General features: G+C 46.1%; 1 protein-coding gene across 5 annotated transcripts in view; it reads right to left on the bottom strand.

Moving 5' to 3' along the window:
• Positions 1-24,571, bottom strand: part of SETDB1 (SET domain bifurcated histone lysine methyltransferase 1) — an 84,937-nt gene extending 60,366 nt beyond the window's left edge. For 2 of the 5 annotated variants that reach the window (XM_069727223.1, XM_069727240.1), the window contains exon 1: positions 3,176-3,311. Coding sequence is in view for 2 of the 5 variants with exons in the window: in XM_069727232.1 (XP_069583333.1) it covers positions 3,161-3,173 (13 nt within the window). In the remaining 3 variants the exon portion in view is untranslated. Of the gene's footprint in view, positions 1-3,160; positions 3,312-24,452 lie in introns of those variants that run through there. The other 3 variants (XM_069727249.1, XM_069727232.1, XM_069727214.1) reach the window with 3 other exon arrangements.
• Positions 24,572-25,036: the final 465 nt, after the last annotated feature.

Here is a 25,036-nt window from a genome sequence, read left to right as displayed (position 1 = left end):
TACTGATGATGGGATGGAGGTGACAGGCGGTCACCAGATACTGATGATGGAGGCGACAGGCAGTCACCAGATACTGATGATGGAGGCGACAGGCGGTCACCAGATACTGATGATGGGATGGAGGTGACAGGCAGTCACCAGATACTGATGATGGAGGCGACAGGCGGTCACCAAATACTGATGATGGGATGGAGGTGACAGGCAGTCACCAAATACTGATGATGGAGGCGACAGGCAGTCACCAAATACTGATGATGGGATGGAGGCGACAGGCAGTCACCAAATACTGATGATGGGATGGAGGTGACAGGCGGTCACCAGATACTGATGATGGAGGCAATGGGCGGTCACCAAATACTGATGATGGGATGGAGGTGACAGGCGGTCACCAGATACTGATGATGGAGGCGAGAGCCGGTCACCAAATACTGATGATGGGATGGAGGTGACAGGCAGTCACCAAATACTGATGATGGGATGGAGGTGACAGGCGGTCACCAAATACTGATGATGGGATGGAGGTGACAGGCGGTCACCAAATACTGATGATGGAGGCGACAGGCGGTCACCAAATACTGATGATGGGATGGAGGTGACAGGCGGTCACCAGATACTGATGATGGAGGCAATGGGCGGTCACCAAATACTGATGATGGGATGGAGGTGACAGGCGGTCACCAGATACTGATGATGGAGGCGACAGGCGGTCACCAAATACTGATGATGGGATGGAGGTGACAGGCGGTCACCAGATACTGATGATGGAGGCGACAGGCGGTCACCAAATACTGATGATGGGATGGAGGTGACAGGCGGTCACCAGATACTGATGATGGAGGCAATGGGCGGTCACCAAATACTGATGATGGGATGGAGGTGACAGGCGGTCACCAGATACTGATGATGGAGGCGAGAGCCGGTCACCAAATACTGATGATGGGATGGAGGTGACAGGCAGTCACCAAATACTGATGATGGGATGGAGGTGACAGGCGGTCACCAAATACTGATGATGGGATGGAGGTGACAGGCGGTCACCAAATACTGATGATGGAGGCGACAGGCGGTCACCAAATACTGATGATGGGATGGAGGTGACAGGCGGTCACCAGATACTGATGATGGAGGCAATGGGCGGTCACCAAATACTGATGATGGGATGGAGGTGACAGGCAGTCACCAAATACTGATGATGGGATGGAGGTGACAGGCGGTCACCAAATACTGATGATGGGATGGAGGCGACAGGCAGTCACCAAATACTGATGATGGGATGGAGGTGTCAGGCGGTCACCAGATACTGATGATGGAGGCGACAGGCGGTCACCAGATACTGATGATGGAGGCGACAGGCAGTCACCAAATACTGATGATGGGATGGAGGCGACAGGCAGTCACCAAATACTGATGATGGAGGTGACAGGCGGTCACCAAATACTGATGATGGGATGGAGGTGACAGGCAGTCACCAGATACTGATGATGGAGGCAACGGGCGGTCACCAGATAATGATGATGGAGGCAACGGGCGATCACCAGAAACTGATGATGGAGGTGATGGGCGGTCACCAGATCCTGATGATGGGATGGAGGTGACAGGCGGTCACCAGTTACCGATGATAGAGGCGACGGGCGGTCACCAGATACTGATGATGGAGGCAATGGGCAGTCACCAGATACTGATGATGGAGGCGCTGGGCGGTCACCAGATACTGATGATGGGATGGAGGTGACAGGCGGTCACCAGATACTGATGATGGAGGCGACAGGCAGTCACCAGATACTGATGATGGAGGCGACAGGCGGTCACCAGATACTGATGATGGGATGGAGGTGACAGGCGGTCACCAGATACTGATGATGGAGGCGACAGGCAGTCACCAGATACTGATGATGGAGGCGACAGGCGGTCACCAGATACTGATGATGGGATGGAGGTGACAGGCAGTCACCAGATACTGATGATGGAGGCGACAGGCGGTCACCAAATACTGATGATGGGATGGAGGTGACAGGCAGTCACCAAATACTGATGATGGAGGCGACAGGCAGTCACCAAATACTGATGATGGGATGGAGGCGACAGGCAGTCACCAAATACTGATGATGGGATGGAGGTGACAGGCGGTCACCAGATACTGATGATGGAGGCAATGGGCGGTCACCAGATACTGATGATGGAGGCGACAGGCGGTCACCAGATACTGATGATGGAGGCGACAGGCGGTCACCAAATACTGATGATGGGATGGAGGTGACAGGCGGTCACCAGATACTGATGATGGGATGGAGGTGACAGGCGGTCACCAAATACTGATGATGGGATGGAGGTGACAGGCGGTCACCAGATACTGATGATGGAGGCGACAGGCGGTCACCAAATACTGATGATGGGATGGAGGTGACAGGCGGTCACCAGATACTGATGATGGAGGCGACAGGCAGTCACCAAATACTGATGATGGGATGGAGGTGACAGGCGGTCACCAGATACTGATGATGGGATGGAGGTGACAGGCGGTCACCAGATACTGATGATGGGATGGAGGTGACAGGCGGTCACCAGATACTGATGATGGGATGGAGGTGACAGGCGGTCACCAAATACTGATGATGGGTTTTATATTCCTCTTTTTTTCGTTCACTTTGCTAACTGATAAAACCATTGCCTGTTGCATTTTTAGGCAGTTTTTCGGCACAGCCCTGTATATACTAAGCCCCTTTTTCCCTAACACCCTTTGTAGGGCTTGAAGCCGTATTATAATTGTGCCCCGGAGACAAGCGGACAATGCATGCAGATGGGGGGTGATCATTTACCGTAAAATAAGGGGCTAAAAAACAAAGTCACCGAAAAATAGAATAAAAAGTGCCCCCAAGTGTCACATGACCACCTCATCCAATGGCTGCACACTGACTCTGAAGAGGTCACATGACCATAAGCGGTCCTGAGGGCCCCCGGCCGGCACCACACATCACAGCCTTATGCCCCAGGACCACTACTCCCATCATCCTTCAGAATTATACACTATTCTTGCTAATTCACTGCACGCAATTATTTTTGGCCTGTCCAATAATCCAGATAATCTGGCACTTGTCTCACTATACGGATCAGAGCGCTCTGCACACACGTGTCTCCGCATTGTGAGCACATGGGGCCAGACCTGTGGTCACCATACCGGCAGCTGCACCGTTCCGCGATCTTTTCTTCCTCCCCGTTTCCCGGTACTCCTCCTCCTATCTTCGGTTGCCGGGGTGACGGTCCGGAAGTCTTCCCTCCGGAACCGAACCCGAGCACTGGCTGGAAGTGACGTCACCGCAGCAGCGAGGACAAGGCGAAAAGGCGGAGTCTGAGGAAATGGGAGGAGCCAGAAAGAAGAAAAGTTCGCGCTTTTCATATGAGGGCGTGATTATCAATGAACGGGCTTGTTTATGCAAATAGCGGGGCGTCACATGATTGACAAGAAAAGTGACCAATGAACATTAAGAACTGCTCAGGAGGTGTGGCTAACAAATGATTGACGAATAAAACATACAATCAGTGATGAGGGGGATAGAAGAGGAGGGGCTACTATGGGATTGACAAGTGAGAGACCCTCCTTAGCCTGGTATAAATAAAGTTTATTAACCCCTTATTCTCCAGAGCTTTTTTCGTTTTTGTGTTTTCCTTTTTCGCTCCCCTCCTTCCCAGAGCCATACATTTTTTATTTTTCCGTCAATTTGGCCATGTGAGGGCTTATTTTTTGTGGGACAAGTTGTACTTTTGAACGACACCATTAGTTTTACCATGGTGTGTACTAGAAAACGGGAAAAAAATTCCAAGTGCGGTGAAATTGCAAAAAAAGTGCAATCCCACACTTGTTTTTTGTTTGGCATTTTTATTAGGTTCAGTAAATGCTAAAACTGACCTGCCATTATGATTCTCCAGGTCATTACGAGTTCATAGACACCAAACACGTCTAGGTTCTTCTGTTATCTAAGTGGTGAAAAAAAATTCCAAACTTTGCTAAAAAAAAATTAAAAAAATGCCATTTTCCGATACTCGTAACGTCTCTAATTTTCGTGAACTGGGGCTGGGTGAGGGCTTATTTTTTTAATGATACCATTTTGGTGCAGATTCGTTCTTTTGATCGCCCGTTATTGCATTTTAACGTAATTCTGGTGTTTCAATTTTTTTCTCACTAAGCCGTTTAGCGATTAGGTTAATCCTTTTTTTTATTGATAGATCGGGCGATTCTGAACCCGGTGATACCAAATATGTGCACGGGGTTTTTTATTATTGTTTTATCTTGAATGGGCCGAAAGGGGGGTGATTTGAACTTTTATATTTTTTTTTTTTTTCACATTTTTAATAACATTTTTTTTAACTTTTGCCATGCTTTAATAGCCTCCATGGGAGGCTAGAAGCTGCCGCAACTCGATTGCCTCTGCTACATAGAGGCGATGCTCAGATTGCCCCTATGTAGCTGAATTACAGACTTGCAAACCGGCATCAACAAGCAGAGAGGTCTGCTGGAGACCTCTAGTTGTCATGCCGACGCATCGATGACCCCCAATCATGTGACGGGAGTCACGGATGAGCACAATTCCGGCTGGATGGCCGTGAGCGCTTGTTAAATGCCGCTGTCAGAGTTTAACAGCGGCATTTAACTAGTTAATAGGTGCGGATGGATCGCGATTCCACCCATGCCTATTGCGGGCACATATCAGCTGTTCAACAGGGACGCTCAGGCATGTGCCTGCGCTGCTGCAGTGCTCGAGGGATGGAGCACTCACTTCTCCTTGCTACACGCTGTCTCTTCCCGCCAACTCTAACCGCTTCCACGCGCGCTGTGGCTTTTTTAGCCCCTTCATGACCCAGCCTATTTTGACCTTAATGACCTTGCCGTTTTTTGCAATTCTGACCAGTGTCCCTTTATGAGGTAATAACTCAGGAACGCTTCAACAGATCCTAGCGGTTCTGAGATTGTTTTTTCGTGACATATTGGGCTTCATGTTAGTGGCAAATTTAGGTCAATAAATTCTGCGTTTATTTGTGATAAAAACGGAAATTTGGCAAAAATTTAGAAAATTTCGCAATTTTCACATTTTGAATTTTTATTCTGTTAAACCAGAAAGTTATGTGACACAAAATAGTTAATAAATAACATTTCCCACATGTTTACTTTACATCAGCACAATTTTGGAAACAACATTTTTTTTTGCTAGGAAGTTATAAGGGTTAAAATTTGACCAGCGATTTCTCATTTTTACAACGAAATTTACAAAACCATTTTTTTTAGGGACCACCTCACATTTGAAGTCAGTTTGAGGGGTCTATATGGCTGAAAATACCCAAAAGTGACACCATTCTAAAAACTGCACCCCTCAAGGTACTCAAAACCACATTCAAGAAGTTTATTAACCCTTCAGGTACTTCACAGCAGCAGAAGCAACATGGAAAAAATGAACATTTAACTTTTTAGTCACAAAAATTATCTTTTAGCAACAATTTTTTTATTTTCCCAATGGTAAAAGGAGAAACTTAACCACGAAAGTTATTGTCCAATTTGTCCTGAGTACACTGATACCTCATATGTGGGGGTAAACCACTGTTTGGGCGCACGGCAGGGCTTGGAAGGGAAGGAGCGCCATTTGACTTTTTGAATGAAAAATTGGCTGCACTCTTTAGCGGACACCATGTCACGTTTGGAGAGCCCCCTTGTGCCTAAAAATTGGAGCTCCCCCACAAGTGACCCCATTTTGGAAACTAGACGCCCCAAGAAACTTATCTAGGTGCATAGTGAGCACTTTGAACCCCAAGGTGCTTCACAAATTGATCCGTAAAAATGAAAAAGTACTTTTTTTTCACAAAAAAATTCTTTTAGCCTCAATTTTTTCATTTTCACATGGGTAACAGGATAAAATGGATCGTAAAATTTGTTGGGCAATTTCTCCCGAGTACACTGATACCTCACATGTGGGGGTAAATCACTGTTTGGGCACATGGTAAGGCTCGGAAGGGAAGGAGCGCCATTTGACTTTTTGAATGAAAAATTATCTCCATCGTTAGCGGACACCATGTCGCGTTTGGAGAGCCCCTGTGTGCCTAAACATTGGAGCTCCCCCACAAGTGACCCCATTTTGGAAACTAGACCCCCCAAGGAACTTATCTAGATGCATATTGAGCACTTTAAACCCCCAGGTGCTTCACAGAAGTTTATAACGCAGAGCCATGAAAATAAAAAATAATTTTTCTTTCCTCAAAAACGATTTTTTAGCCTGGAATTTCCTATTTTGCCAAGGGTAATAGGAGAAATTGGACCCCAAATGTTGTTGTCCAGTTTGTCCTGAGTACGCTGACACCCCATATGTGGGGGTAAACCACTGTTTGGGTGCACGGCAGGGCTCGGAAGGGAATGCACACCATTTGGCTTTTTAAATGGAAAATTAGCTCCAATCATTAGCGGACACCATGTCACGTTTGGAGAGCCCCTGTGTCCCTAAACATTGCAGATCCCCCACAAATGACCCAATTTTGGAAACTAGACCCCCAAAGGAACTAATCTAGATGTGTGGTGAGGACTTTGAACCCCCAAGTGCTTCACAGAAGTTTATAACGCAGAGCCATGAAAATAAAAAAATAAAAAATATTTTCTCAAAAATGATCTTTTAGCCTGCAATTTTTTATTTTCCCAAGGGTAACAGGAGAAATTTGACCCCAAAAGTTGTTGTCCAGTTTCTAGTGAGTACGCTGATACCCCATATGTGGGGGTAAACCACTGTTTGGGCACATGCCGGGGCTCGGAAGTGAAGTAGTGACGTTTTTAAATGCAGACTTTGATGGAATGCTCTGCGGGCGTCACGTTGCGTTTGCAAAGCCCCTGATGTGGCTAAACAGTAGAAACCCCCCACAAGTGACCCCATTTTGGAAACTAGACCCCCAAAGGAACTAATCTAGATGTGTGGTGAGGACTTTGAACCCCCAAGTGCTTCACAGAAGTTTATAACGCAGAGCCATGAAAATAAAAAAAAAAATTATTTTCTCAAAAATTATCTTTTAGCCTGCAATTTTTTATTTTCCCAAGGGTAACAGGAGAAATTTGACCCCAAAAGTTGTTGTCCAGTTTTTCCTGAGTACGCTGATACCCGATATGTGGGGGTAAACCACTGTTTGGGCACATGCCGGGGCTCGGAAGTGAAGTAGTGACGTTTTGAAATGCAGACTTTGATGGAATGCTCTGCGGGCGTTACGTTGCGTTTGCAGAGCCCCTGATGTGGCTAAACAGTAGAAACCCCCCACAAGTGACCCCATTTTGGAAACTAGACCCCGAAAGGAACTTATCTAGTTGTGAGGTGAGCACTTTGAACCCCCAAGTGCTTCACAGAAGTTTGTAATGCAGAGCCGTGAAAATAATAAATACGTTTTCTTTCCTCAAAAATAATTATTTAGCCCAGAATTTTTTATTTTCCCAAGGGTTACAGGAGAAATTGGACCCCAAAAGTTGTTGTCCAGTTTCTCCTGAGTACGCTGATACCCCATGTGTGGGGGTAAACCACTGTTTGGGCACACGTCGGGGCTCAGAAGGGAAGTAGTGACTTTTGAAATGCAGACTTTGATGGAATGGTCTGCGGGCGTCACGTTGCGTTTGCAGAGCCCCTGGTGTGCCTAAACAGTAGAAACCCCCCACAAGTGACCCCATTTTAGAAACTAGACCCCCAAGGAACTTATCTAGATATGTGGTGAGCACTTTGAACCCCCAAGTGCTTCACAGACGTTTACAACGCAGAGCCGTGAAAATAAAAAAATCATTTTTCTTTCCTCAAAAATGATGTTTTAGCAAGCATTTTTTTATTTTCACAAGTTTAACAGGAGAAATTGGACCCCAGTAATTGTTGCGCAGTTTGTCCTGAGTATGCTGGTACCCCATATGAGGGGGCAAACCACTGTTTGGGCACACGTCAGGGCTCGGAAGTGAGGGAGCACCATTTGACTTTTTGAATACAAGATTGGCTGGAATCAATGGTGGCGCCATGTTGCGTTTGGAGACCCCTGATGTGCCTAAACAGTGGAAACCCCTCAATTCTAACTCCAACACTAACCCCCCCACACCCCTAACCCTAATCCCAACACACCCCTAACCCTAATCACAACCCTAACCACAACCCTAATTCCAACCCTAACCCTAAGGCTATGTGCCCACATTGCGGATTCGTGTGAGATTCTTCAGCATCATTTTTGAAAAATCCGCGGGTAAAAGGCACTGCGTTTTACCTGCGGATTTACATCGGATTTCCAGCTTTTTTTGTGCGGATTTCACCTGTGGATTCCTATTGAGGAACAGGTGTAAAACGTTGCGGAATCCGCACAAAGAATTGACATGCTGCGGAAAATACAACGCAGCGTTTCCGCGCGGTATTTTCCGCACCATGGGCACAGCGGATTTAGTTTTCCATAGGTTTACATGGAACTGCAAACCTGATGGAACACTGCTGCGAATCCGCAGCGGCCAATCCGCTGCGGATTCGCAGCCAAATCCGCACCGTGTGCACATAGCCTAATTCTAAAGGTATGTGCACTCGCTGCGGAAAACGTTCCGGATCCGCAGCAGTTTCCCATGAGTTTACAGTTCAATGTAAACCTATGGGAAACAAAAATCGCTGTACACATGCTGCAGAAAAACTGCACGGAAACACAGCGGTTTACATTCTGCAGCATGTCACTTGCTTCTGCGGATTCCGCAGCGGTTTTACAACTGCTCCAATAGAAAATCACAGTTGTAAAACCGCAGTGAAATGCGCAGAAAAACCGCGGTAAATCCGCCATAAATCCGCAGCGGTTTAGCACTGCGGATTTATCAAATCCGCAGCGGAAAAATCCGCAGAGGACCAGAATACGTGTGCACATATCAAAACCCTAACCCTAGCCCTAACCCTAGCCCTAGCCTTAACCCTAGCCCTAACCCTAGCCCTAACCCTAGCCCTAACCATAGCCCTAGCCTTAACCCTAGCCCTAGCCCCAACCCTAACCCTAGCCCTAACCCTAGCCCTAACCCTACCCCTAACCCTAGCCCTAACCCTAGCCCTAACCCTAACCCTAGCCCTAGACCTAACCGTAGCCCTAACCCTAACCCTAACCCTATTCTAACCTTAGTGGAAAAAAAAATTTCTTTATTTTTTTTATTGTCCCTACCCATGGGGGTGACAAAGGGGGGGGGGTCATTTATTATTTTTTTTATTTTGATCACTGTGATAGATTATATCTCAGTGATCAAAATGCACTTTGGAACGAATCTGCCGGCCGGCAGATTCGGCGGGCGCACTGCGCATGCGCCCGTCATTTTGGAAGATGGCGGCGCCCAGGGAGAAGACGGACGGACCCCGGCAGGATCGGTAAGTATGATGGTGTGGGGGGGAGCACGGGGGGGGATCGGAGCATGGGGGGGTGATCGGAGCGCGGGGGGTGGAACGGAGAACAGGGGGGTGGAACGGAGCACGGGGGGGGTGGATTGCAGCACGGGGGGGTGGATGATGCACGGGGGGGTGGATCGGAGTGCAGGGGGGTTGGATCGGAGCACGGGGGGGTGATTGGAGCACGGGGGGAGCGGAGAAGACCACGGGGGGAGCAGAGCACAGGACGGAGGGGAACCGGAGCAGTGTACCGGACAGATCGGTGGCTTGGGGGGGCGATTGGTGGGGTGGAGTGGGGGCACATTAGTGTTTCCAGCCATGGCCGATGATATTGCAGCATTGGCCATGGCTGGATTGTAATATTTCACCAGTTTTAATAGGTGAAATATTACAAATCGCTCTGATTGGCAGTTTCACTTTCAACAGCCAATCAGAGCGATCGTAGCCACGGGGGGGTGAAGCCACCCCCCCTGGGCTAAACTACCACTCCCCCTGTCCCTGCAGATCGGGTGAAATGGGAGCTAACCCTTTCACCCGATCTGCAGGGACGCGATCTTTTCATGACGCCACATAGGCGTCACAGGTCGGATTGGCACCGACTTTCATGACGCCTACGTGGCGTTAAAGGTCGGGAAGGGGTTAACTTAGCCACACCCCCTGCTCCCAAAAGTAAGTGTAGGTCCGGTCCCCTAATCTTTCCCCTGGACAACAGAGGTGACAGCCCCGACAGTTCCGGACCTGGCGCAGAGCAGGTACCCATGGCTCGGTCCTTCTTCTTACATTTCTAGTAGACGGTACGTCCTGTGGTGTGTTTTCCTGGTATTCGGCAGGTATTGTGGGGTGTTCCCAGTATACGGCAGATCTTGTGGGGTGTTCCTGGTATACGGTGGGTCTTGTGGGGTGTTCCCTGTATAAAGCAGGTCTTGTGGGGTGTTCCAGGTATACGGCAGGTCTTGTGATTTGTTCCCAGTATACGGCAGGTCCTGTGGTGTGTTTTCCTGGTATTCGGCAGGTATTGTGGGGTGTTCCCAGTATACGGCAGATCTTGTGGGGTGTTCCTGGTATACGGTGGGTCTTGTGGGGTGTTCCCTGTATAAAGCAGGTCTTGTGGGGTGTTCCAGGTATACGGCAGGTCTTGTGATTTGTTCCCAGTATACAGCAGGTCCTGTGGTGTATTTTCCTGGTATTCGGCAGGTCCTGTGTGGTGTTCCCTGTATAAGGCAGGTCTTGTGGGGTGTTCCCTGTATACGGCAAGTCTTGTGGCATGTTCCCAGAATACGGCAGGTCCTGTGGGGTGTTCACGATATGCGGCAGGTCCTGTTGGGTGTTCCCGGTATACAGTAATAATAATAATAATAATAATAATCTTTATTTTTATATAGCGCTAACATATTCCGCAGCGCTTTACAGTTTTGCACACATTATCATCACTGTCCCCGATGGGGTTCACAATCTAGAATCCCTATCAGTATTTCTTTGGAATGTGGGAGGAAACCGGAGTGCCCGGAGGAAACCCACGCAAACACGGAGAGAACATACAAACTCTTTGCAGATGTTGTCCTGGGTGTGATTAGAACCCAGGACCCCAGCGCTGCAGGGCTGCTGTGCTAACCACTGCGCCACCGTGCTGCTCCACAGTAGGTCCTGTGGAGTGTTCCTGGTATATAGCGGGTCTTGTGGGTTGTTCCTGGTATTTGGCAGATTTTGTGTGGTGTTCCCAGTATACGGCACGTCTTGTGGTGTGTTCCTGGTATACGACAAATCTTGTGGGGTGTTCCCAGTATACGGCGGGTCTTGTCGGGTGTTCCCGGTATACGATGGGTCTTGTAGGGTCTTCCCAGTATACAGTGGGTCTTGAAGGGTGTTCCCGGTATAGGGCAGGTCTTATCCCCGGTATGCAGCAGGACCTGTGGGGTGTTCCTGGTGTATGGCAGATCTTGTGGGGTGTTCCCTGTATACGGCAGCTCTGGCGGGGTGTTCCCTGTATATGGCAGGTCTTGTGGGGTGTTCTCGGTATTCGTCAGGTCTTGTGTGGTGTTCCCGGTATAAGGCAGGTCTTGTAGGGTGTTCCCTGTATACGACAGGTCTTGTATGGTTGTTCCTGGTCTACAACTTGTCTTGTGATGTGTTCCCGGTATACGGTGGGTCTTGTGGGGTGTATCCAGTACACGGCGGGTTTTGTGGGATGTTCCTGGTATACGGCAGGTCTTGTGGGGTGTTACTGGTATATGGCAGGACTTGTGGGGTGTTCCTTGTATATGGCAGGTCTTGTGGGGTGTATCTGGTATACTGCAAGTCTTGTGTAGTGTTCCCAGTATACAATGGGTCTTGTGGGGTGTTCCCGGTATATGGCAGGTCTTTTGGGGTGTTCCCGTTACATGGCGGATCTTGTGGGGTGTTCCCGATATACTGCAGGTCTTTGTCACACACAATGTGGGAAAGACTAAGTGCAACACGAAGGGATGAGAAAAAGGAAGCCGAAACACTAGGTAATGGAGGAGTTCATCACCAATCGCCGAGCAGGAAACCTATGCCCTGTATGTCCCTAGAGCTAGCCCCTGCATCAGGTGTGTACATAGAAATCATGGGGCACCATAGCAAAAGTCTGAATGGGCTCCCCCCAAAAAATAAATAAATTCACCGCTGGGCCCAGCTCACCGTCTTGCATCTCCACACAGCCTCAGTTCCTCATGCTTTGCCTAAAACAGCCGTCAGCTGCCCTCATATGTGCAACTACTTCCGGCCGGGCCCAGCATACACTGCTCTCTCTGGCTGGAAAGCTAGGAGACATGGTGTCCTTATGCAAATCCAGCCAGAGAGTTCAGCTGGGAGCAGTGCAGAACTAGAAAGGAGAAGTTAGGAGGAGCCAGGTACAGAGTGACAGCGGCACGCACATTTAAATAAAAAATGAAAAGCACACGGCACAGCACAGGCCAGGGGCAGACACTGACTGCTTAGGGCCCCTGTGCAAGAAATGTTCTTTGTCACGGCAGGTCGTTTTTCATTTTCAGCTTTATTTGACACAGGCTCACAAGTCACCACAATTCAAGCCTCCTACTATGAGTGCTCCTGGAATCCTGTCCAGTTTCCGCACTTTACAGAAGCCTCAATAAATGTTATTTCTAGCAACTGCACGCTGTTCCCAAGCTGGGAACCTACAGTAAAAAATCAGCCAAGCAGAACTCCCAAAACAGGGCCTCATTGTTGAATGGTGAAGTGTCAGTTCTGATTGCAGGGAGTTTAGTTAAACAAACTAGAGGGAGAGTCCCCTATTCGTTTGCTGAAGCTCAAGTGATCAACAGGTGAAGTTGAGAAGGTACTGTGCTGTTGCCAAGCTGTCAATAGCGTCCTTCCAACATATCCTGAGTCAAGAGGCGCTGAACTGCCAAAAAGGTGCCCAGACAGAGGTTAGTCCTGTGAAAAACTGCTGAAAACCCATTGTGGGAAGAGATACATGTGGGGGATCAGAACATCCCATATGAGTGGAAGCGGGGCATTCTGAAGGTTGTGAAAGAACACCATCAAGCCTTCAGTAAGAATTCCATGGACTTTGGAAAATTGGAAGTCATCCAGCTCACCATCCACACTCATTCACACCCACCTATCTGGCAAAGCCATCGGCACATCTCTCCCTTGATGTACCAGCCAGTGATAAAGCTAATCCAGGACATGAAAAGCACAGATCTCATCAGAGATAGTCCCAGTCCCTGGGCTGCACCACTTGTCCTTGTGAGGAAGAAAGATGGGAACATCTGCTTCTGTGTTGACTATAGAAAGCTGAAATGTGTCACCCATAAGTGACTCATTGAGAAGGTCAGAGAGAGTGACCAAGGGCCGTGTGTTGGCAAGACATTTTAGATGACAGAGTTATTCCTTTACTCTATGTACTTTAATTAGGGCAATTAAAAAAGAAAATCGCCCACTACAAAGACCGTAATACAGCAGCCCCCATGTTCCTCATTTTATGCAATGTTCAAGTGATGCGCTGTCACGCTTTGACCATAGGAATGCTGGAGAAGAGGGACCCTATATTTGTAGACTATGAGCAATAGACCCTCTAATTTGTAGATTGTAAGTTTGCGAGCAGGGCCCTCATTTCTAACGTAACTGATTGAACTGTCTTACCTTGTATTGAATTTATTGTCTGTATATGTCCACCCTTAATTGTAAAGTGCTGCGGAATATGTTGGTGCTGTATAAATAAAAATATTATTACTGTCCATAATCTATCCCCGGGGTTACTCCTGAAGGTGGATTTACCAGGTTCTGGTACCTATCTGTGCTGCTATCAAATCCTATTAAGCTTCGACCCTCCCCCCCAGTGAGGGAAGTGGCAGGATTATAAGGTAACACCAGCTGGACAGACAGGGGCAAACCAAGGCACAATCAAACGACAGGCACTCAGGATAAAATACAAATGGAAGAGGGATGCACAGTGACAGGGCAGAAAAGCAACACGGAGGAACACCAACCTGGGGAAGGAAGAGGTATTGACAACAAACCGCACGCAACAATCTCAAGACGACAAGGACAACACTACATGAACACCTTCTCTAATGCAGCCAAGAACAGAATGAAAATTCTATTGCTTGCAAGGAGGGAAGCCAGACACAGGTTTATATAATGGAAGGGTGTGGTTCCAACAAGCAACACAGCCAACAGACCACAAGGAACTCTAATGCTCTTTCCATGCCACAAGAAACCTGTTATCTCATGACTGACCATGAGGATTTAAAGAGGACCTGTGTTCAGCTAATTGCTGCGAACTTCTCATCTCAAATTTACCACAGGTCCAGCAGAATGTGGCACATTCATGACAGTGCCTCTGCTTTTATGAGGGGCTTCAGGACCAGGCTTATCCGGATGTGCTATGTGGCAAGCACAAATTAATCTACTGGCATTAACTTAGGATGACAGTCACCTTGTTCTCTCCACCGGACCATAACCTTTCCAGTGCTTCAGGTATTGGAAAGAGCGATGGACAATAGAACAGTCGACAATTTTAGCAACCTGAAATTGTAAATTACCATTTGCCATGACCAAAGGTTGAGGTAAAGGTACCTGTTCAGATGACGCAATATTTTTTTTTTGAGCAAAGACCTATGGAAAACACTGTGGATTTTAAGTGCTAGTGGCAACTCAATACGAAAAGCCACCGTATTGATCATGGCAGTTATCTTATATGGACCAATAAACTGGGAAAAAGTTTCCACGAAGAAACCTTCAACTAAAGCCCCCGTCACACACAGCGAGATCGCTGCTGAGTCACAAGTTTTGTGACGCAACAGCGATCTCAGTAGCGATCTCGCTATGTGTGACACGTAGCAGCGACCAGGCCCCTGCTGTGAGATCGCTGGTCGTGTCGGAATGGCCTGGGCCATTTTTTGATCGTTGAGGTCCCGCTGGGTAGCACACATCGCTGTGTTTGACACCTTACCAACGACCTCGCTGACAGGACGTCCCATTGAATCATCATGAAATAGCATCGTTCTACAGGTCGCTACAGGTCGCTACAGTTCGCCGCATCGCTGCTGCGTCGTTGGGGAGATCGCACTGTGTGACATCTCACCAGCGACCACATAGCGACGCTTGAGCGATCCCTGACAGGTTGTATCGTTGTCGGAATCGCTCAAGCGTCGCTATGTGTGACGGGGCCTTTAGTGTTCCTGGTAGACAACCACACATAGTTATTCACACAATGGTCTGGACCTGGCATACATTTTTATTTTGTCAGCTGTGCATTTGTATCTATCTCCCATCACCTTCAAATTGTTCTGTACACATTGCCACATGGAACAGAGCGACGAAGAGAAGCGTTCCTCCCCAGGAACCCCCAAAACCTCCTTACTGAAAGTGCAGAACTGGAGGTGAAACCCGTATGCACTAAGGAATGGTGACTTATAAGTGGACTCATGGCGGTGATTGTTAAGCGCAAACTCAGCCAAAGGTAGTTATGATGACCAATCCTCCTGATTATCAGAAACAAAACACTTACACCTAAGGTATGTATCTAGGTTTTGGTTCATGTGTTAGGTCTGACTGTTCGATTGAGGATAAAATGCAGAGGAAAATGGTAAATGCACTCCCAAACAAAAACAAGAAGCCCTCCAAAATTTAGACACAAACTAGGTCCTCAATCTGATACCACATTGGAGGGAATCCCGTGAAGCCTCACGACCACACTGATGAACACCTGAGCCAACATTTTAGCATTCGGCAGAGCTAGTAAAGGAATAAAATGTGCTATTTTACTGAACCTGTCCAGCACTACTAAAATCATCGTTTTACCTGCAGATGGCGGAAGGTCAGTAATAAAATCTATGGATGGATGAGTACATGGTCATTTAGGTACAACTAAATGTAGAAGAGACCCAGACGGACAAGTATGTGGGGTCTTAGAACACACACAAGTATTACAGGTAGACACAAAGTTCACCACATCCTGAACCAGCTTAAAACACCAGAAACAGCGAGAAACAAGATCCACAGTAGCCTTACTACCAGGGTGATCTGCAGGAACTGAATGATGATGTTCTCCTAAAAATTTTAAACATAAAAATGTAATAGCACAAATAATTTCCCTAAAGAACAGGAAGCAGGAGTGTCCCACTGAGCCTTCACTACCTCACCCTCAAGATAAGAACATATGGCATAAATAACCATTCCCTCTTGCAGAGGTCTCAGTACTACTTCCCCCCCCCCAGGTAAACTTCGGGACAAGAGATCAGATTTGACATTTTTGACCCCAGGATGATAAGTGGCATAGAAATTAAAACCTGGTAAAAAAAAATACCCTGTCTCGGAGTGAGACATTTTGTGTATTCTAAATTCAACATATTTTTATAGTCAGTAATTACCATGACAGGTTGAGTTGCCCCCTCCAGAAAATGACGCCACTCCTCAAAGGCCCACCTAATGGCCAAAAGTTCTTTATTACCTATGTCATAATTTCTTTTGGCCGCTGACAGTTTCTTAGAGAAGAATGCACACGAGCATATCCCTACACTGTGTGCAGAATTATTAGGCAAGTTGTATTTTAGAGGATTATTTTTATTATTGATCAACAACTATGTGCTCAATCAACCCAAAAGACTCATAAATATCAAAGCTTAATATTTTTGGAAGTTGGAGTGTTTTTTTTTTTAGATTTGGCTATCTTAGGAGGATATCTGTTTGTGCAGGTAACTATTACTGTCCAGAATTATTAGGCAAATTAATAAAAACCAAATATATTCCCATCTCATTTGTTTATTTTCACCAGGTAAACCAATATCATTGAATTAAAATTTAGAAATAAACATTTCTGACATGCAAAAACAAAACCACAAATAATTAGTGACCAATATAGCCACCTTTCTTTATGATGACACTCAACAGCCTTCCATCCATAGATTCGGTCAGTTGCTTGATCTGTTTACGATCAACATTGCGTGCAGCAGCCACCACAGCCTCCCAGACACTGTTCCAAGAGGTGTACTGTTTTCCATCTCTGTAGATCTCACATTTTATGAGGGACCACATATTCTCTATGGGGTTTAGATCAGGTAAACAAGGGGGCCATGTCATTATTTTTTCTTCTTTGAGACCTTTACTGGCCAGCCACGCTCTGGAGTAGTTGGAGGCATGTGATGGAGCATTGTCCTGCATGAAAATCATGTCTTTCTTGAACGATACCGACTTCTTCCTGTACCACTGCTTGAAGAAGTTGTCTTCCAGAAACTGGCAGTAGGTGTGGGAGTTGAGCTTCACTCCATCTTCAACCCGAAAAGGTCCCACAAGTTCATCTTTGATGATACCAGCCCATACCAGTACCCCACCTCCTCCTTGCTGGCGTCTGAGTCGGAGTGGAGCTCTCTGCCCTTTACTGATCTAGCATCTGGCCCTTTCATGTGGCCCTTCAAGAGTCACTCTCATTTAATCAGTCCATAAAACCTTTGAAAAGTCAGTCTTAAGATAGTTCTTGGCCCAGTCTTTACGTTTTATCTTATGTTTCTTGTTCAAAGGTGGTCGTTTTTCAGCCTTCCTTACCTTGGCCATGACCGTGAGTATCGCACACCTTGTGCTTTTTGTTACTCCAGTAACGTTGCAGCTCTGAAATATGGCAAAACTGGTGGCAAATGGCATCTTGGCAGCTTCACGCTTGATTTTCCTCAATTCATTGGCAGTTATTTTGCGCCTTTTTGCCCAACACGCTTCTTGCCACCCTGTTGGCTATTTGCCATGAAACGCTTGATTGTTCGGTGATCACGCTTCAAAAGTTTGGCAATTTCAAGACTTCTGCATCCCTCTGCAAGACATCTCAAAATTTTGGACTTTTCAGAGCCCGTCAAATCTCTCTTCTGACCCATTTTGCCAAAGGAAAGGATGCTGCCTAATAATTAAGCACACCTTATATAGGGTTTTGATGTCATTAGACAACACCGCGCCTCATTACAGAGATGCACATCACCTGATTTACTTAATTGGTAGTTGGCTCTCAAGCCTGAACAGCTTGGAGTAGGACAACATGTATAAAAAGTATCATGTGCTCAAAATACAACTTGCCTAATAATTCTGCATACAGTGTATGATAAGACCTCTACAATAAACTACTGTGAATATCAGACTGAATGAGTACTAGAGCTGAGTAAAAACTTTTTTAGCGCTTTACATGCCTGACGGGCAGGGTCAGACCAATCTGAGAAATCTGTACCCTTTTTGGTCATGTCCGTAAGTGGTTTGACAATGGACAAGAAGTTCATGAGAAAGTTCTGATAATTAGCAAACCCCAGGAAGCATTGTTGGGCTATAATATTTTCCGGAAGGTTCCATTCCAATATGTCGCAGACCTTCTAAGGATCCATCCGCAAACCCAAAGCAGACACCAGGTAACCCAGGAACTGCACCTCCTGAATGGCGAACACACATTTCTCAGGTATAGCATAAAGTTTATTATCTCGCAATATCTGTAGTACCTGTCTAACATGTCCCTGATCTGTCCCAAAATCAAGTGAGTAAATTAAAATGTCATCAAGGTATACCACCATAAATTTGCCCACTAGATGACAGAAGATTTCATAAATAAAATATTGAAAAAAGGTGGAGGCATTAGTCAGGCCAAATGGCATGACGAGATTTTCAAGATGCCGTTTTCCACTCATCATTCTAATCAGATTATAGGCCTCCCTAAGGTCCAACTTTGAGAACCATTTTGCTCCAACAGTCTGACTAAACAAATCCGAAATGAGTGGAAGGGGATAAGGGTCTCAGATTATAATCTGATTTAACTCCTGAAAATCCAGACAAGGACTCGGACCTCCATACTTTTTTTTACACAAAAGAAACCTGCAGCAAGGGGGAAGAGGAAGGTCAGATATGCCTTTTGGCAAAATACTCCTTCATGGCTGTTTTTTCAGGACTGAAAAGATTGTATAACCTATATTTGGGTAGTTTTACTCCAGCAAATTAACGGGACAGTCATAAGCCCGATGATGAGGCAATTCCTCGCACCCCTCTTCAGAAAACATCTCCTCAAAACTGGACAAAAAAACACAGACAATAGCTGAAGTCAGGACTGGGTCTATATAGAGGATCAGATTACAAAATCCACTTCAGCTGAGAGAGACCCAGCTCTCAGCAACTCAGCAATAAGGTTAACTCCTGCACTGCTGGCACAAAGCAGCCAAGTCAGAATACAGGTGAAGAGCTTCTGTTCACTATGTGTGAACGAGACCCAGAGCGCTGCGGTTCTCTGGAACCTCTCTGTCGCGGTAGCCCCGTGACATATCCACGGCAGACCCAGTACAATAGGAGTAGGAAGACCTTCAATCACAGAGAAAGAAATGCGTTCATCTCCTCCTGTATAGAGTATGTACCTGTATGTCATCTCCTCCTGTATATAGTATATACCTGTGTGTCATCTCCTCCTGTATATAGGATATACCTGTGTGTCATCTGCTCCTGTATATAGTATATATCTGTGTGTCATCTCCTCCTGTATATAGTATATACGTGTGTCATCTCCCCTGTATATAGTATATACCTGTGTGTCATCTTCTCCTGTATATAGTATATACCTGGGTATCATCTCCTCCTGTATATAGAATATAACTTTGTGTCATCTCCTCCTTTATATAGTACATACCTGTATGTCATCTCCCCTGTATATAGTATATATGGGTGTGTCATCTCCTCCTGTATATAGTATATACCTGTATGTCATCTCCTTCTATATATTGTATATACCTGTGTGTCATATCCCCTGTATATAGTATATATGTGTGTGTCATCTCCCCTGTATATAGTATATACCTGTGTGTCATCTCCTCCTGTATATAGTACATACCTGTGTGTCATCCCCTCCTGTATATAGTATATACCTGTGTGTTATCTCCCCTGTATATAGTATATACCTGTGTGTCATCTCCCCTGTTTATAGTATATACCTGTGTGTCATCTCCCCTGTATATAGTATGTACCTGTATGTCATCTCCCCTGTATATAGTATATACCAGTGTGTCATCTCCTCCTGTATATAGTATATACCTGTATGTCATCTCCTCCTGTATATAGTATATATCTTTGTGTCATCTCCCCTGTATATAGTATATATCTGTATGTCATCTCCTCCTGTATTAGACCGCGTTCACACGTTATTTGGTCAGTATTTTTACCTCAGTATTTGTAAGCTAAATTGGCAGCCTAATAAATCCCCAGCCAACAGGAAGCTCTCCCCCCTGGCAGTATATATTAGTTCACACATACACATAATAGACAAGTCATGTGACTGACATCTGCCAGATTTCCTATATGGTACACTTGTTGCTCTTGTAGTTTGTCTGCTTATTAATCAGATTTTTATTTTTGAAGGATAGTACCAGACTTGTGTGTGTTTTAGGGCGAGTTTCATGTGTCAAGTTGTGTGTGTTGAGTTGCGTGTGGTGACATGCATGTAGCGACTTTTGTGAGATGAGTTTTCTGTGGCGACATGCGTGTAGCAACTTTTTGTGTGTAGAGTTGCATGTGACAGGTTAGTGTAGCAAGTTGTGTGCAGCAAGTTTTGCGCATGGCGAGTTTTGCGCGTAGCGAGTTTTATGTGGTGCGTTTTGAGTATGTACAAGTTTTGTGTGAGGCAACTTTTGCATGTGTTGCAAATTTTGTGCATGTGGCAATTTTTCCGCGTCTGTGTAAGTTTTGCGTGTGGCGAGTTTTCCATGAGGTGAGTTTTGCACGTGTGGCGAGTTTTGCGTGAGCCTAGTTTTGCATGTGGCAAATTTTGCGCGTGGCGAGTTTTGAGCGGCGACTTTTGTGTTTCGACTTTTATGTGGTGAGGTTGGTGTATGTGTGGTGAAATGTGTGCTGAGGGTGGTATATGTGTTCAAGCACGTGGTAGTGTGTGGCGCATTTTGTGTGTGTGTTCATATCCCTGTGTGTGGTGAGTATCCCATGTCAGGGCCCCACCTTAGCAACTGTACGGTATATACTCTTTGGCACCATCGCTCTCACTCTTTAAGTCCCCCTTGTTCACATCTGGCAGCTGTCAATTTGCCTCCAACACTTTTCCTTTCACTTTTTCCCCATTATGTAGATAGGGGCAAAATTGTTTGGTGAATTGGAACGCGCAGGGTTAAAATTTTGCCTCACAACATAGTCTATGATGCTCTCGGGGTCTAGATGTGTGACTGTGCAAAATTTTATGGCTGTAGCTGCGACGGTGCAGATGCCAATCCCGGACATACACACATACACACACACATTCAGCTTTATATATTAGACTAGCTGAAGAGCCCGGCGTTGCCTGGGCATAGTAAATATCTGTGGTTAGTTATAGCACCTCACTTCCCTTATTTTCCCATCACGCCTCTCATTTTCCCCCTCACTCCTCTCATTCCCTCCTAACACTTGTCATTTCGACCTCACATCTGTCATTTTCCGATCACTCCACTATTTTCTCTCACTCCTCTCATTTTGCACTCACACCTTTTCATTTTCACCTCACACCTCTCATTTTCCACTCAGTATATACATGTTTCTCATCTCCCTTATACATAGTATACACCTGTGTCATCTCCTGTATATAGTATATACCTGTATGTCATCTCCCCTGTAAATAGTATATACCTGCTGTATGTCATCTCCTCCTGTATATTGTATATACCTATGTGTCATCTCCTCCTGTATATAGTATATACCTGTATGCCATCTGCTCCTGTATATAGTATATACCTGTGTGTCATCTCCTCCTGTATATAGTATGTACCTGTGTGTTATCTCCTCCTGTATATAGTATATACCTCTGTGTCATCTGCTCCTGTATATAGGATATACGTGTGTCATCTCCCCTGTATATAGTATATACCTGTTTATCATCTCCTCCTGTATATAGTATATACCTGTGTGTCATCTCCTCCTGTATATAGTATGTACCTGTATGGCATCTCCTGTGTATAGTATATACCTGTATGTCATCTCCCCTGTAAATAGTATATACCTGCTGTATGTCATCTCCCCTGTATATAGTATATGCCAGTGTGTCATCTCCTCCTGTATATAGTATATACCTGTGTCTCATCTCCCCTGTATATAGTATATATGTGTGTGTCATCTCCTCCTGTATATAATATATATCTGTTTGTCATCTCCTCCTGTATATAGTATATACCTGTGTGTCATCTCCCCTGTATATAGTATATACCTGTGTGTCATCTCCCCTGTATATAGTATATATGTGTGTGTCATCTCCTCCTGTATATAGTATATACCTGTGTGTCATCTCCTCCTGTATATAGTATATACCTGTATGTCATCTCCCCTGTATATAGTATATATCTGTGTATCATCTCCTCCTGTATTAGACCTTGTTCACACGTTATTTGGTCAGTATTTTTACCTCAGTATTTGTAAGCTTTGTCATCTCCCCTGTATACAGTATATACCAGTGTGTCATCTCCTCCTGTATATAGTATATACCTGTATGTCATCTCCTCCTGTATATAGTATATACCTGTGTGTCATCTCCCCTGTATATAGTATATATCTGTGTGTCATCTCCTCCTGTATTAGACCTTGTTCACACGTTATTTGGTCAGTATTTTTACCTCAGTATTTGTAAGCTAATTTGGCAGCCTGATAAATCCCCAGCCAACAGGAAGCCCTCCCCCCGGCAGTATATATTAGCTCAAACATACACATAATAGACAGGTCATGTGACTGACAGTTACCGTATTTCCTATATGGTACAGTTGTTGCTCTTGTAGTTTGTCTGCTTATTAATCAGATTTTTATTTTTGAAGGATAATACCAGACTTGTGTGTGTTGAGTTGCGTGTGGCTACATACATGTAGCGACTTTTGTGAGATGAGTTTTGTGTGGCGACATGCGTGTAGCAACTTTTTCTGTGTCGAGTTGCATGTGACAGGTTAGTGTAGCAAGTTGTGTGCAGCAAGTTTTGCGCATGGCGAGTTTTGCGCGTGGCGAGTTTTTTGTGTGGTTCGTTTTTAGTATGTGCAAGTTTTGTGTGAGGCAACTTTTGCATGTGTTGCAACTTTTGTGCATGTGGCAATTTTTCCGCGTGTGCAAGTTTTGCATGTGGCAAGTTTTCCATGAGGTGAGTTTTGCACGTGTGGCGAGTTTTGCGTGAGCCTAGTTTTGTATGTGGCGAGTTTTGCGCGTGGCGAGTTTTGAGCGGCGACTTTTGTGTTTTGACTTTTATGTGGCGAGGTTGGTGTATGTGTGGTGAAATGTGTGCTGAGGGTGGTATATGTGTTCAAGCACGTGGTAGTGTGTGGCGCATTTTGTGTGTGTGTTCATATCCCCGTGTGTGGTGAGTATCCCATGTCGGGGCTCCACCTTAGCAACTGTACGGTATATACTCTTTGGCGCCATCGCTCTCACTCTTTAAGTCCCCCTTGTTCACATCTGGCAGCTGTCAATTTGCCTCCAACACTTTTCCTTTCACTTTTTCCCCATTATGTAGATAGGGGCAAAATTGTTTGGTGAATTGGAACGCGCGGGGTTAAAATTTCGCCTCACAACATAGCCTATGACGCTCTCGGGTCCAGACGTGTTACTGTGCAAAATTTTGTGGCTGTAGCTGCGATGGTGCAGATGCCAATCCCTGACATACACACATACATACATACACACATACACACATTCAGCTTTATATATTAGATTGCTCGGCTGCCGCTGGGAATAATTATGTCACCCTCACGGCAGTGTGACTAATAGCCAGTACACGACCGGGCAGCGTTTCTGGTGACTAATTATCCTAGGTGCAGTTCCCTGACTGACCTGAGGGTAAGGGGGCGCCAGAGAGCTGCAAGTTCCAAACCGGAACTGGGAAGTGGAATAAATCCCTGTAGAACGAACTGAGAGCAACCAAACACCCCCGGTTCATGACATATTGGTGGCAGCGGTGGGATGATAAAAATACACCCCCCCCGATTCATGACACCTTGTTTGTCTGGTTTGTGTATAGAAAAAAACTATTCCTCCCCACTTCCCTGGGAGGGGACAGATAAGGGCTGATTCAGGAGTATAACAAGGTCTGTGGTTCCAGTATCTTCACCATCAGAAGTAAACTGGCGATCAGGGATAACTAGGGCACCACAAGCATTAGGGCCAAGGTAGGAGCTCCTGGCCCCAGTTTATTAGACAACAGAATTGTGACAGGATCCCCCTGAAGTAAGGAGACAAGAATCCCCAACCATTGTTTCTTACTTCCAGAGGAATGAGGAAGTACAGTTTACAGGCTTCCCTGAAAACCATGAATTTATCCCTCATCCCTAGAGAACCGATTAGGCTGGGTCTGGATGGCGGTTGAGACCCCCAGACCTACAGTTTGCTGCTGTTGCAGTACAACTATAGACCAAGTCCAAGATAATTTTGGTCGCCCTGTTGTATTTGTCTCAGCTCCAACAAAATTTACGTTGCTAATCCAGACAGGAAGCGGGTATAAGGGGCTGAGCAGGAAAAACTAGAGTGCACCTTCTGGACCGTGGGAAGACCTACCCCTGGGCGAGCGGACCTAGAGTAGAACCGATCCCTATACAGGGACCGTCAGGAGCAGGCCCAGAGGTCACTTACCCACGGTGGAAGTACCAAGAGGGATGGCTCCTCCAAGAAGAAAGGAGAGACTGCTGGTGCTTGAAAGTAGATTCAGGCAGGAGATCTGGGTGGACAGTGGAGTGACTGGAGGACTGGGAAGCCGGAAGTGAGAGAGGCTGTGGAAAACAAAAAGGTAAATTTAGCAACTAGAAAAGGGAATATCCGAGAACAGGAGAGGAACCCTAAGGAGACAAAAAATGGACGAAGAGGCGTAAGCGTAGGAACTGACAGAGAGAGTACACGATACTAGAACAGGAAGGGCCAGACGCAATAGCAAGGCTATGACAATCAGGCACCAAGAAGCAGGAGAGACTGCCTCTTATAGCAGAGGCAGGAGCGGGATTGGCTGCTGGGATTACTGACCTTGGTGACCCCAGGAAGTACAAATGGGTACAATGCGCCTGCGCCTTCTGGAAAATCCAGAGCGCCTGCGCAGACTCAGCATTCCCCCAGAGGAACAAGGCACCGGAAGTGAAGGGGAGTAATTGGTGCGCCCGGTCCCGGAAGTAGAACGCCGGGAACGCGCCGCTGCAGGGAAGGAGAGAGCGACGCGCCCAGACCCA

The sequence above is a fragment of the Ranitomeya imitator genome, chromosome 1, assembly GCF_032444005.1.
Source record: "Ranitomeya imitator isolate aRanImi1 chromosome 1, aRanImi1.pri, whole genome shotgun sequence".
In the NCBI taxonomy this organism is placed as follows: Eukaryota; Metazoa; Chordata; class Amphibia; order Anura; family Dendrobatidae; genus Ranitomeya; species Ranitomeya imitator.
This window is presented reverse-complemented; position numbering and strand designations above follow the sequence as displayed.